The sequence below is a fragment of the Arachis hypogaea genome, chromosome 13 (genome assembly GCF_003086295.3).
Source record: "Arachis hypogaea cultivar Tifrunner chromosome 13, arahy.Tifrunner.gnm2.J5K5, whole genome shotgun sequence".
NCBI classification, from domain to species: domain Eukaryota; kingdom Viridiplantae; phylum Streptophyta; class Magnoliopsida; order Fabales; family Fabaceae; genus Arachis; species Arachis hypogaea.
The window spans coordinates 145,602,562-145,617,023 of NC_092048.1; the positions used below are offsets into that span (position 1 = coordinate 145,602,562).

Here is a 14,462-nt window from a genome sequence, read left to right on the forward strand (position 1 = left end):
TTTTCAATTTTTTAAAGTATTGATTAGGTAAAGAATTTAAAATTTGAGTACATTTAATATTTTTTATTTTCCAAAAATATTAATTATACAAAGTACTTGATTTGAAATTTGAGTATATAACTATTTGTTTTGGAATCTAAATAGAATTAAAAAATTTTTATATTCCAAAAGTATTGATTATACAGATTATTTGATTTGAAATTTGAGTACATAACTATTTGTTTTGAAATCAAATAAAATTAAAAATTTATATTATAAAAAAATTAGTTAAATTTATCTTCTATAATATCATTTTTTGACATATAATATTCGTTAGGTGATTGGCATATAATATTTAAATTCTCCGTATTATATGTTATTTCATTATTTTAACATTCACAATTATTTTTTTATTTCTCTTATTCATATATTTAATTATTTGTTTCATTCTTATTATTAAACTTTTAACAGCTACATTGATATATTTTTATGAATAAAAAATATGAAAGTAGTTGTTTTGGAATATTTTTATAAAGTCAATACAAAGAATCCAATTTTAGAGTATCAGAAGTTATAATAATCAAGTGTTTTTTTTAATTTCAAAAAAGACTTTATATAAAGAGAATATTAACTTTTTATCATTCATTATAATACATTATTAATATTTAATAACTCAATTTTTTGAGATTAACTAGTGTATGAATCCGTGTCTAGCATAACAAAATTTATAAAAATAAAAAAGTTTTTATATGTTTAAATTTAAGAAAAAATACACAAAATAATTATTATTTCAAAAAATTTATAAAATTATTATCAAAATCAAAATTTAACTTAAAAATAGCGAGTAATCATTATTTTATATTTTTTTTAAAGTAAAATAATTAGGACAATACTATACTATGGTGTGGAAGAATTTTTATTTTAGCAGATGCTGAAGAAACGTGGTGCGAAATTGATTTTACACATGTTAAGTTGGCTGTCTTGTGTCTAGACATGTTCATTGAAAAATACAAAAATATGACAGAGATTGTTCAGCACATGATAGACATTATGTTAAATTATTTAAAAAATTAATGTAGTGATTAGTTGTCTTGTTTTGTGTAATATCATTTCTTTAACATATAATACTAGTTAAGTGATTGGCATAAATATTTTGGATACTACTAAAACGTGTTGTCTCTTTGCAGTAAAATGCAACCCCTTTTATGTGTTGCTTATAAGTTTGAATTTGCAATTCTTTGAAGTATTGCCTATTAGTTTTGAATATGTAACCTTCTAAAAATATTGCCTTTTTTTTAATATGCAACCTAACAAGTGTTGCCTTTTCTTTTGGATATGCAACCATATAAATGTTGTCTAATATTCAAAATATGTAAGTAACAGAAGGATTGCCTTTTTGGCAAAAATAAAAGTTCTAATAATAAAGTTCTAATTAAAATTTATAAAATAGACAAAATAACTAATAATAAAGTTTTAATTAAAATAGATATTAAAAGGTTCAATTAGTATTTTAAATACGTATTTATCAATAATTCTCAACAAAATAACAAAATTCTTGTCTGGCAATAAAATTAAAAATATGATAAAAGAAACAAAACCTCAACTTATTCTACTTGAATATATATTAAGAAGTTAAAATATATTATTATATAACTCTTTAATTCACATAACAAAATATGGCAAATTAATTAAATAAAAGACCTTTAACAAAATATTTGTATTCAAAATAAAAAAAAAACTAAATACAACGAGCATCTTTAGAACCATTCTCATCCTTAGAACCATTCTCCCAAAGATCTTTATCAAACTGATCTTGAATAAGTTCTACCTTATGACCAAAACTTTCTTTTCAACTGATGAGAGATCATAGTACAAATGTTTTGTTAACACTTAAAGGCTTCAGGATCATCGTCAACTTTACTTTTTGATTCTTCTTCTCTTTCAACACATCATATCTTTTTACATTGTCTTACCGTTCAATCTCGTCTTTCCACCAGTTGCTTATGTCTATGATTCTTGTTTTTGTACGGAAACCTACAGAAAAAGATAGTTTATTGAGATACTAACCAAAGTAATCAACCTAGTACATGTGCTCATGTATTGTAATCACTGTTATTTAAACCAATGTAGAATAGGCATTACCCCTGAATAGAAAACATTTTTCATTGGAAGTACAAGATTAGTAAAAAAATTTGAAGTGGTTGCTTCCATTTTTTTCTCAAATAAGTTTAAACTCACTGTAACCCATATGATAATAAAGAACAATAACTTTCATACATAGAGTGGAGCACTAAGATACATCACTGGCCAAAATAACAATAAAAGAAAACACTTAATATTAAGAACAATGAAGATTCTTAATTAACTACTTTTTTTTTTTAACATTTGCACCAAAAAATTTCATCAAATAACTGAAAACCAATTACCTGTGTCCCAAATAGTAAGCTTTTTATATGGTATATAGCAGCATTTCTGTATATGGCATATAGCAGCATCTGAAGTACCCCAAGTGCAAAACCCAACACGTTTGGTAGTTGACAATTAATTACTCAATTAATAAGTCAAGTCGCTTTCAAATTCTTTAACTTTATATTCAAACTGATAAAGTTGGTGTACTTACGGCAATACATATATCACTGAGAAATAAATCATATGCAAACCACATAACCACACTTAATGTGACGAAAAATGACAAATTGAATGGCATAAATTGAACACTCTTTGTTCTTATAACATGTGCCTGCACCACGTACAATAATAACTAATCACAAAGCTAATAACACGTATGATATTAAGAAATTAATGAAATTAAATGATAATTAATCACTGACCACAATGCTTAGAGGTGCTGCAAAAACAGTGACCGAAATGAAGACACAAATCCATCCAAGAATTTGAACTTGGAGAATATCAATTAGTGCAAAATGTGTCACAAATAGGATCACCCCAAATATTAGGTGGGTGGTGTCACTCAACGACTTACACTCTGCCACACCTCTCAATGCAAGTTGGTGAGCCACTACCCTAATCTATAATCTTTTCTTTTCTACTTTAAATGGATGGAAAATGAAAATCATTTTCAATATTCATTAATCAAGAAGACTCCAATTACAAAATAATAATAGCTTTGAACAGAGGAAACAGAGCAATCATGAATTAACAAAACACAAAGAAACTACTTAATTGGGTTTATGCTACCACCCCATATATAATCTTCTTCATCAAACTTGTTTAGTTGGTATAATAGTAATAATGTCACTGATCAAGCTTGCTTCCTTTAACATCCACAACAAACCTGTATTTCACATCGTTCTTCTCCGGTCTTTCCACTGCTGTGTTGATATAATCCATGTTCACAATCTCGATCATCGAACTCAGTCCCTTCTCCTTCCAGAATTGCAGCATCTCCTCTGTCTCCTTCATGCTCCCAATGAAGCTTCCTGTGATTGATTTCCTCCCTACACACACCCAAACCCAATATAATGGCAACACAGTGATTTTTAAGTTTTTTTAATAAGAAATTAAAAGAAACACTATAGAGAGAGTTGATAACATATATGTCAAATTCAAATCCAATTTCTCATGAATTAGCAGTAATTAACCATAGAGAGCATTGATAATATAATTGTAAGCATAGAAATGGAGTTTGTATGAGCCATGATGGTACCATTTGGTGGACAGTTAAGACAAAAGGAATTGGATTATAAGTTGATCAGAAAGACGGCAAATAGCTCAAAAAAACAGCAAATAGAAACACACAATTTCCCTTTTCTTGAAAAAATCACACATACAAAATAGAGTAATTAGAGTAGGAAAGGAAGGATTTGAAGTGCGCACCTAATGAAACGAAATAAGTTTGGTTGCAGATCAAATGCAGGAACGCGAGCAAAACAAGGCGAAGAGAAGAACCTGAACCATGAGTTGAGAGGAACATAAAAAGAGCACAACAAGGCTAATAGTGACAGAAAGACTAAATTAATTATAATTAAAATAAACAATTTATGAAGCAAGGCTTAATTTACTATTTGCCAAATAATAATGCAAATTTTTAATTACCTATTGATCCGTTCGTTGGCTATAAATCGGAATCTAGTTAAAACTAAATACACACGTGTTATATCAGGAATACGTGGAGAGTACATGTTTTCTCTCCTAAAAGACTTAGACTTATCCTATAAAATCAAATAACTACGTGCCGCAAATCTCTCTAAACAAAATCACTAAAACTAAGTTACGAGAAAATTAGCTAAAATTCAGCAGAGCAGTTTTGAAAATGCTTATAACCGTTCTACCATGACTATTCCGCTGGAAAGTTTTCATAAGCTGCCGTCCAAGACAACGAAGATGTCCAACAATTCAGTCAGGTTGAAATTGGAAGTAAATCAATATTCGTTGGTTTATTCGATGGTCATGGCGGCAATTATGCCGCTGTAGGATTTGTAGCAGAAAATCTCTTTAGCCGAATTATGAGTTATTCAATTTTTTTTTGTTTTTTATTTGTATGGTTCGTATTTTTTATGAACTCCTTCTCTCAATGTTTACGGTTTTTTTTTCTTTATTAGATTTTTGCTTGTATTTTTCTCGATAATCAAAATAGTGGCGTCATCCGAGTTTACCGCTCATGTAATGGAGAAGAGAGGGAAAGATCACGAATTAATTGCATGCGGAACCAGCTGCCTGGTTGTACTCATGGTCCACGGTAGATTGTAGATTGGTAGACAAAAAAATAGAGAAAAGTTAACAGTGGATCTGTTAACCAATATTCATAATACTAACAATGCAAAAGCTAGGGAAGGATTCGTAAAAGAGTATGGACCAGATGAGCTCTCTATTGAAGTTGTTCATGGTACTCCTCTCTATAATATTAGAGGATTGATAGAGGTAATAATAATTTATTTTATAAAAATTGGTATGTAATGTAATGAGTACTGTGAAACTTTATTTTATTTAACCTTAGCGTTGGAGTAAATACACACGTGTTATATCATGAGTACACAGAGAGTACGTGTTAGGCACAGGAAATTAGTTAAAGTTCCGCAAAGTAGTTTTGGAAATGCTTATAACAGTTCTAAACACAATTTTATAAATACAAGTGAGTCACTAAATCACAGATACACTATTTATTTTGAATAATTTGATATTTATCTTCTACTCTTATTAAATTAGTGTTAGAGTGCCTTTGTAAGTGTCCACCACCATTCTTGGAGATAACCAACGTAGGAAAAGCTGAGTCCGAATATCAGAAAAACAAACTATACTTTAAAATCGGTTACTCACGCAAGAACACCTGTATATCATATGAAATTTAGCTTCTTCAACAATCAATTTGGATGTTATTTATGCTACAATGTTTGTACTTCTCATCATATTTCTTGCTTTAACAACTCTGCCGCTAAAATTGCAGCAATTGAGAGTTTATTCTTCCACTATCTTAAACTTAAAATTAAATCACATATTTAAAAACAAGGAACATCAATAGCTACCTCTTCCAATTTAGAACACGGTAGGCAAAACTTAGCGCGAGAGAACAAAGAACAAGGTGCGAGTAAAAGAACATAGCGGAAGTAGAGCGAACCTCGGCGCAAGTAGAAAAACACGGCGGAGCAAAGAAGAGCTCGACACTAGGAGTAGAGAAGAACTCGTTGGAGTAGAGAGAGTTGGAGTAGAGAACCGCAGAATGCACGCATCAGTGATGTGAAATTGGAGAGATTGTGTTAGGATTGGGGTTAGGGATTTTGGGTTATTCATATTTTTGATTCTGAAATGTTAGTAATAGGAGTGAATAAGATTATGAATGCATGGGTTAGGAATTTTGAGTTATTCATATTTTGATTCTGAAATGTTAGTAACAGGAATAAGATTATGAATGCATGTTGTGCTGCTTAAAATATTTAAAGGGAAGAGCAAAATTTTAATGAAAAATATTGAACTATTTTAGGCAACGATTATAATGAGAAGTCTATTAAAAGGTTAAAAAGCATCCTTTACGAAGGGTAATAGATGAAGACCGTAAGGGTCGCTTGATTAATTTATTAAAGTTGATTAATTTATTAAAGCAATGCTTTTGACATATTTTCTAATTGATCAAAAACAACTCTTATGACACGTTAGTTAGCGGAGAGTTATAATAGCCTTATTTTTTTGCAATAAATTTTAAAGGTAGTTTTTGATCATTTTAGATAACATTTTTTAACTCTTGTTTGCACTACATGTTGCAGTAGCTCAAAAATATTGTAGTACAATTTGGTGACCTTAACACTCCTTTAAAAATTTCTGCGGACCAAAATCGCCCAGCTCTCAAAATAAGATCGAGGAATCTAGATTATGACGTCTCCAGAAAATAACTTCTAATTAATTAAACAAAGTGATAATCTAGGCTAAACAACAGTGTTCATAAGTTCCCGTTTGAAATCTATACTAATAATGAAATATGCGACGGTATAGTTAAGCTGATTTACTCCTATTAAATTACATGAAATTAAAGGATATAAATAGGTAGGTATATGCATGAGATTTAAACTCGCATAATGACAAAAATTGAGTATATTATGCAGTAAAGAAAAGAACATCATATAAGAAAAACACCAAGCTGTAGCTCTTACGATACCTATCTATATAATATGATGCTGGAGTGTCAGGAAGCATGACACCACAAAAATTTTACCATGCATGGATTTGTTGTACTTCCATTTTTAATACGGACAAAGGAACAGGAAGTGGTATCTGGTACTCTCCCACTTCCAACAATCCATGCGTTTGTACTTTTCATACTTTATACAAGGGCAAAAAGGTCTTACCGGATTATTTAGCATATCTTTGTTTTTTTATTAAAGAAAATGGTGTTTGGTTTTCCTCAGCAAAACTGTGAATATTGTTAAGCGGCTTATTCGCATGACTCTTTTATATGGAAAAATCAAAAGTGATTGTAAACTTCTATTTGAGAGGATTAAGCATCGACATGTGAAACACAAAGACTATGCCTTTCAGCCACCAATACTGTTAAATTTTGTCACATGTATGTATAGTTGTATACCAGCTCTGTGACATTTATATGAAATTATATATGTATAAACATATTACTGTAAAATATTAAATTGTCATATTAACTCCAAACAAAGTGATTGCGGGCCAAATAAAGGAAAAATGCCTCCACTCTATAAATAAATAAATGATTTAAAGAACAAAATGCATCGGCAGAGCAATTATTTTTTAATTTGACAATCAATCCAAATTATCCTCCCTTTTATTTTTCCATAATTTAGGTGAAAGCAGTTTGGAGTTTTGTCGTTACTAGCCAGTTTTTGAGTCACTTATTGTCAAATTAGCAATACGGTATCTATTATTTATTATTATTGTAAGGAAAAATTTACAACCTACTCTATACGAAATTATACATTTTCCTTTCATGAATATCCTATCTAAATCATGGATTATTTACATAATTAAAATTAATTTACATGGAAAGATATTAAAATTTAAATATTTATTAATGATGCCATGTATGATTTAAGGAACCGATAATAGAGGGGGAAAATGATTTTATTAATTAGTTCCCCATTTCAAAGGTAAATAAAGAGAAATGACAGAGAGTCAGTAAATTTTGTGATTTATAACTATCAATTAGTTATTATTAATGTTTTTAATAGTGTGAGATTTTATTCAATGGTGTAAAATTATTCACTTTTCTTTTACTAATTAAATACTGGCCAAATTTAATAAAAGTGTTGGCCCTAGACTTTCTTATAAAATAAATCCAGTTTGGAACACATACAAATAATAACAAAGTGAAGATATGAACAAAGAAAACTTAGCAAAATAGATGCTTGTAGTTAGTTTCATAAGCCACCATGGGTACTAGTAGTATTGAATTATTGGAAACAAATGCTGGTCGATTTTGATCTGGACCACACAGAAAGCAACAAACATTGCAATCTGTATTATTTCAACAAGACAAGTAGACAACAATTTTTGATAATTCAACCCCTACAGATCAAAGTCTTCTATTACATCAGCATAAAAGAGTGTGTCAATTGTTCAAGAAATCATATATTAGTGCTGGAACCTGCTCAATCTTACACTTAGATATTCGTTTTTCAAACAAGACTACCGAAACTAAGAAACTAGCTACATAACAATATTCAATTGAAAAAATTTGAAAATCCTAAAAAAAGAAAGACCTTAGAATTTTGGTTTGCATACTTGACACCTATGATATTATGATAATTATTATTATCATCATCATTATGGTCCCCCATAGGCAAGTGGCTCAGGCTTCAACTTACTAATGGTGTCTGTTTTGTAAAAGCAACAATTTTAGTATAACAACATGCACCACTTGTTACAATGTAGGGCCAGATGCAATTGGAAGCATTCAGTACTGAAAGCTATGCCCTTAGAATTATTTGAGGAATGCTAGGGATAGCAACTTTTGTAATTTATAGCCATCAAATAGCTATCAATGATGATTTTAATGGTGTGAGATTAATATGAAATTTTATCTAATGACTCACTTTTCTTTGCTGGTTATATGCTAGCCAAAACTTAATGAAATTGCTGTGCTTGGACTTTTTCTAATTATTTTATTGCGGGGATATGGAAGGAGCAAGCTCCAACGAAAATTAAGCATGCTTTGGGTGAAGTGAATGTTATCCATTGGGATGAACCCAACAGAATTCCTACCATTTTTTTTTTTTTTTGGGATCCTGATGACTACTTGTTTTACACTTAACTACCATTCTACTATTTCTATTGCTAAATGACACTGCATTTACCTACCAAATTGGATAGTGTCACATTGTCCTCAACCTACCTTTTTACTTATCTATTTGTTGCCCTGAATAGTCGTAGCTTTCATATGCCTTTGTAGAAGATATCTGAGTTCTAAATCCGATTTGGTACTGTATATAAAAGGCAACAATTGCTGAATTCTAAAATGTCCTATGAATGGTTCCAATTTCCAAATCAAACCGAAATCTGAAAGACTAAAAACCAAAGTCATTGCCGAATACTACACAGATTAATTAACGGGAAATTGGTTTCTTATTCTTTTCACATTAACTACAATAAACTAATAAAGAATGAAAAACTAATAGATGTTACAAAGTTACACATGAATCTGCCAATTAAGCCAAGTAATGTGGAAACGTGTGCTCATCCTTTCACTATATCGTAGATTAGCCTTCTTACAGGGAAATGCAGGAGAAAACCTAAAAAAAGCAGGATATAAATCCTGAAAATTTACCATACACACAAAAAAAAAAGAACAAAAAGGTAACGCATGCTCTCTTCATGTATCTAGGTTCAAAGATTCAAGTTCAGAAGGTAAGTGGATTGCAGAGTCAGAAAGCGTACGCAGTTGAGAGAGTTCATCAGTGGGTGAAGGTAATGGCGAAGAAGATGCAGTTGCAGTTTCTGAGTGAGACTGAGGTTGGGATTCGTCCTCAACCGTCAAATTCTGCAACCCTGGCTTCAATTCAGTGTTGCAGAACCTCTCATACTCCTCTCTATCCCCTCCTTTCTTCTTCACCTCCACCACAACCAAAGAAGGCGTCAACTCAAAAATCTCAGCAGCAATGGTAAGTGGCCCCTTCACGCCTTCTCTGGAACCTTCCAAACTTACCCTGCAGTCCTTCTTCCTCACCGTGAAGCTCACCAACTGAGCAATTTCCTCCAATTTCGATATGATCTTGGAAACCGGCGCACCGGAAACAAACCTCGCCTCGTCACCCTTCTCCTCAAACAAGCCAGAGAGATCAAAACCAGGAGAAAACGATATGATATCAAACGCATTCAAACTCGCCGGCCGCGGCAACAAAGCGCTGTTCCTCCTCCTCCTCCTGGCACTTTCCTCGGCCTCAAACTCATCTGTTTCTGACAAATCAGATGAAGAATCAGCATCATTACCACCACCAGCAACGTGCTGAACAACCTTATTGTCATCCTCAATATGGAACTTAATCTGCTTAAAGCCTTTCTTGAACCAGCGATTCTCCATGATGTCGGGAATGGAAATCCTCCTGTCAGGATTAGTATCAAGAAGCTTAGCAACAAGCCTGGACAATTCGGGGGAAAACCACCTAGGACAGCGAAACTCGCCCTTGTAGATCTTCTTATACATAGCCATAACGTTGCGATCATGGAAAGGTAAATAGCCAGCCATCAGAACGAACAAAACGACGCCACAAGACCAGATATCAACCTTCGCTGCGTCGTAACCCTTCCTCGCAAGAACCTCAGGTGCCACGTAAGCAGGGGTTCCGCAAAAGGTGTGGAACAAGCCATCCTGCCTAATCTGATCAGAAACGGCGCTCAGGCCGAAATCGGAGACCTTAAGGTCGCCGTTCTCGTCCAGCAAGAGATTCTCCGGTTTGAGGTCGCGGTGGAAGACGCCTCTGTTGTGGCAGAAGGAGACGGCGGAGATGAGTTGCTGGAAATACTTTCGAGTGAGGTCTTCCTTGAGGCGGCCTTTGGCGACCTTGTTGAAGAGCTCGCCGCCGCGGACGTACTCCATGACGAAGTAGATCTTGGATTTGGTGGCCATGACTTCGAAGAGCTGGACGATGTTAGGGTGGCGGACGCGGCGGAGGATGGAGATCTCGCGCTTGATGTGGGAGACGAGGCCGCTCTTGAGGATCTTCTCCTTGTCGATGACCTTGATGGCGACGCCCTCACCGGTCTTGATGTTGCGCGCGTGGTACACCTTCGCGAAGGTTCCGTGGCCCAGGAGCTTTCCTATCTCGAAGCGGCCCAGGAGGAGGCTGCTCTCCTTGTTCTTGTTGGGAACCACCACTGCCTCAGCCATCACTTCTTCTCCCGAGCCAAGAGAAACAAATTCAATATATATATATATATACTAGTTCTGTCTTCTGTGTTTGTAGGAACTAGAAACTACCACTTCAACTCCAGCTCCATTGAAGCTGTGTGCAGCTTTTTGAGTGATGTCATTTCCGTGTGCTGCTGCTTCTATCTCTTTTCTTCTTCTTCTGTTTTATATTTACTTATTTTTCAAATGACAACGTTAATAACTAATAAGTACGGGACGGGTCAAGCTTCTTTATTTTGTGAGCACAGATGGCATCACCAATTATTCCAGATTCTGTTAGATTATCATCCCTTGCTTATATTATCACACCTAAATGTCCTGCCATTATTAGATTCGCCAATCATCAAATAAATAAACAAATTGTCTCCACTTAAATTTTTTTTATTATCATATTATTATATTCTCTTGGCGCTATTTTATGTTTATTTATTAAAATAAATTATTTCTCCAATATTCATTTCATACGGAAGTACTATATTCACAACTCTACCTAGAAGACCATCAGCATCCAAATTATTCAATACAAGCTAATCAAAAGGTTACTTAGGATGTTTTATAAAAGAACTTTACGCATTAGCATTCGATATTTTAATCATATAGATTAAAATTATTATTTTAAAATGTATTCTTATAAATATTTCATATGAAATACAATATTGACTCTTTATAAACAATACGTTAATAGGGCGATGAATATTGTTTTTTTTTTTTTCGCAATTTGTAAGTGAGTTATTACGCATTCGTATCCCGTGTTTTGAACACTTTGATGAGATACATATATTTTAATTTAGTTTCCAAAAACGCGGGTTCAAATTGATAATACACGCATTTTATATTTTCCCTTCCCTCTTCGTCCACGTTATTGGACTATCTTATCTTCAATATTGAAGCTACTATAAACTATTTAATTTCATTTCATTGCTAGCATGCTACCATCCGAGTGATTTATGGAGATTAACAATCCATTTTTTTGTTATAATTTTCACAATATATAATCCATCAAATAAGGTCGTGCCATACAACCTACATTACTTACAAAAAATAATATATCATATAAAAATGATATTTTTATATGAAAATATGAAAATGTATTTATAATCATTGAATTAGTTTTAATGGTTAAGATTAAATATATCTAATAAATAATACTATAAATACATTCATTGAATTTATGACAATACATTTAAAGTCATTGTATTTATGATCATTATTTTTAATTTTTATTAAAATATATCTAATAAAAATATTAAAATAATTAATTTAATATAACGAAAAAAAGCATAATTAAAAAAATTTACACAAACAATACTTTTTTAAAAAATGGGATCATATAATGATTAGAAATATTCCATTTCAATATATATCCCTCGTATCCATATATATTGTTAATAATTTTCCGGGGCAAAAAAGCATTATTGCTAACTTGTCTTAGGGACACTCCAGCTCGATGATGTACACATTGATTCCATTTAATCATTTATAGAGAACTTTGTTCTTTTAATTCGCCTTTTCGTTACTGTTTCATTGTTCCTTCTGTAATTTTTCGTCTGAACAGATTCAGGCTATACTAAGCTATTTGATATTGCAACTATTTTGATAAAGATCTCAAAAATATTTTTTTATAATAATTTTTATTTAAAAAATATAATTTATTTGTTTAATCACACTTTAAATAAAAATAACACTTTTATAATATATAAAAATTAAGCTTTACAATTTATCATTCATTGAAAAAATAAAATATCTTTACATAACAATCATAAAATTTTTGTTGGAATAGCCACCATTTGATATAGTCATTATGACGAACTCCTTTCACATATATGATAAACTGAGACAGATCCAGAAATTAAATTAAAAATAAAAGCATTTTTTAGTAGTTTATTTTAAATTTATTTATTATATATTTACTAATAATTATCTCAAAAATAAAATTATAATATATATTAAAATAGAATATTTTTAATATTATATGATATTTTTTTAAAATATTTTTTGTGTACATTTGTTTAATTATTTTTTTATGATTATAATGACTATTATAATATTATGTATTGAATACTGTATATTTTATAGAATATATCTAGACTCTAGATACAGAACAGTTAATTTAATACGCGTAAAATTTATCTTGCATCACGTCTCATCAGCATCTGCTAAAATAAAAACTCTTTCGCACTATAGTATTATTCTAATTATTTTACTTTAAAAAAATATAAAATAATAATTACTCACTATTTTTAAATTAAATTTTAATTTTGATAATAATTTTATAATTTTTTTTTAAAATAATAATTATTTTGTATATTTTTTTAAAATATTCAAACATATAATTTTTTTATTTTATTTTTATAACTCTTTCCGTGTTAGGCACAGGTTTATACATTAGTTAACTTCGAAAAGTTAAATTATTAGGTATTAATAATGTATTATAATGAATGATGAAAAGTTAGTGTTCTTTTTGTATAAATTTTTTTCTGTATAATTTTTTTTGAAATGAAAAAACACTTAATCATTACCACTTTTGATATTTTAAAACCCGATTCTTTGTGTTGATTTTATAAAAATATTCCAAAACTAATTCTATATTTTCTATTTATAAAAATATATCGATGCAGCTGTTTAATAATAATAAGAATGAAATAAGATGCTCCCATAAAGATGTAAAAAACGTTTTTTTTAGATATTTTTTAATAATTAAAATTTAACACATATAATCATTTAAATTATGTTATTTTTGTCAAAATTAAGTTAGACAAATTAATTTGACCGAAAAATAGTGAATCAAATTTTAAATTCGTCTAAATTAATATTATTTTTTATAAAAAATAACTATAATACTCCTATTATATAAAATTACTAAAATATTCTTATTATATATATATGTATATTAATTTTAAAAATTTTAAATTCTAATCCTTTTCTTCTCTATGGTTATAGGGTTAAAATTTAAAATTTTCAAAATTAATATATATATATAATAAGGATATTTTAGTTGTGTTATATAATAGGGATATTGTAGTAATTTTTTATAAAAAATATTAATTTATACCGATTTAAAATTTAATTTATTAATTCTTTTGCTAAACTGATTTATCAAGTCTAATTTTAATAAAAATAATATAATTTAATTGATTATATGTGTTAAATTTTAATTTTTAAAAAACATCTTTAAAAAAAAGATATTTTTGACATCTTTATCTAAGTGACTCCCATAATTAAACATATGAATAAGAGAAATATAAAGAAAAATAATTGTAAATGTTAAAATAATGAAATAATATATACAGAGAGAGTTTAAATATTATATGCCAATCACTTAACGAGTATTATATGTTAAAGAAATGATATTATAGAAGACAAAACAACTAATCACTACATTAATTTTTTAAATAATTTAACATAAAGTCTATCATGTAATGAATAATTTCGATCACATCTCTGTATTTTTCAATGAACATGTCTCGATACAAGACAACTAACTTAACACGCGTAAAATCAATCTTACACCACCTCTTTTCAGCAATCTACTGAAATAAAAGTTCTTCCGCATCATAGTATAGTATTGTCCTAATTATTTTACTTAAAAAATATAAAATAATGATTATTCGCTATTTTAAGTTAAATTTTGATATTGATAATAATTTTATAATTTTTTAAA

At 30.1% G+C, this 14,462-nt stretch overlaps 2 protein-coding genes across 3 annotated transcripts; both read right to left on the reverse strand.

Annotated features, from left to right (window-relative positions):
* Positions 1-1,583: 1,583 nt before the first annotated feature.
* LOC112792719 (cinnamyl alcohol dehydrogenase 1) lies at positions 1,584-5,826 on the reverse strand. 2 transcript variants are annotated; one of them, XM_072213331.1, is made up of 4 exons: positions 5,555-5,826; positions 3,817-3,888; positions 3,275-3,437; positions 1,584-2,013 (listed from the first exon to the last, which is right to left on the reverse strand). In XM_072213331.1, the coding sequence occupies exons 1-4, from the start codon at positions 5,725-5,727 to the stop codon at positions 1,987-1,989; spliced, it is 435 nt and encodes a 144-aa protein (XP_072069432.1). In that variant the 5' UTR covers positions 5,728-5,826; the 3' UTR covers positions 1,584-1,986. The 2 variants fall into 2 exon arrangements, with proteins under 2 accessions (XP_072069432.1, XP_025691844.2); XM_025836059.2 differs by lacking the exon at positions 5,555-5,826 and adding an exon at positions 4,272-4,436.
* Positions 5,827-8,999: 3,173 nt separating this feature from the next.
* On the reverse strand, positions 9,000-11,427 carry LOC112792720 (CBL-interacting serine/threonine-protein kinase 12). The gene has a single exon (XM_025836060.3). It carries the CDS (start codon positions 10,778-10,780, stop codon positions 9,266-9,268), a length of 1,515 nt encoding a protein of 504 aa, XP_025691845.1. The 5' UTR covers positions 10,781-11,427; the 3' UTR covers positions 9,000-9,265.
* Between the last annotated feature and the right edge of the window lie 3,035 nt (positions 11,428-14,462).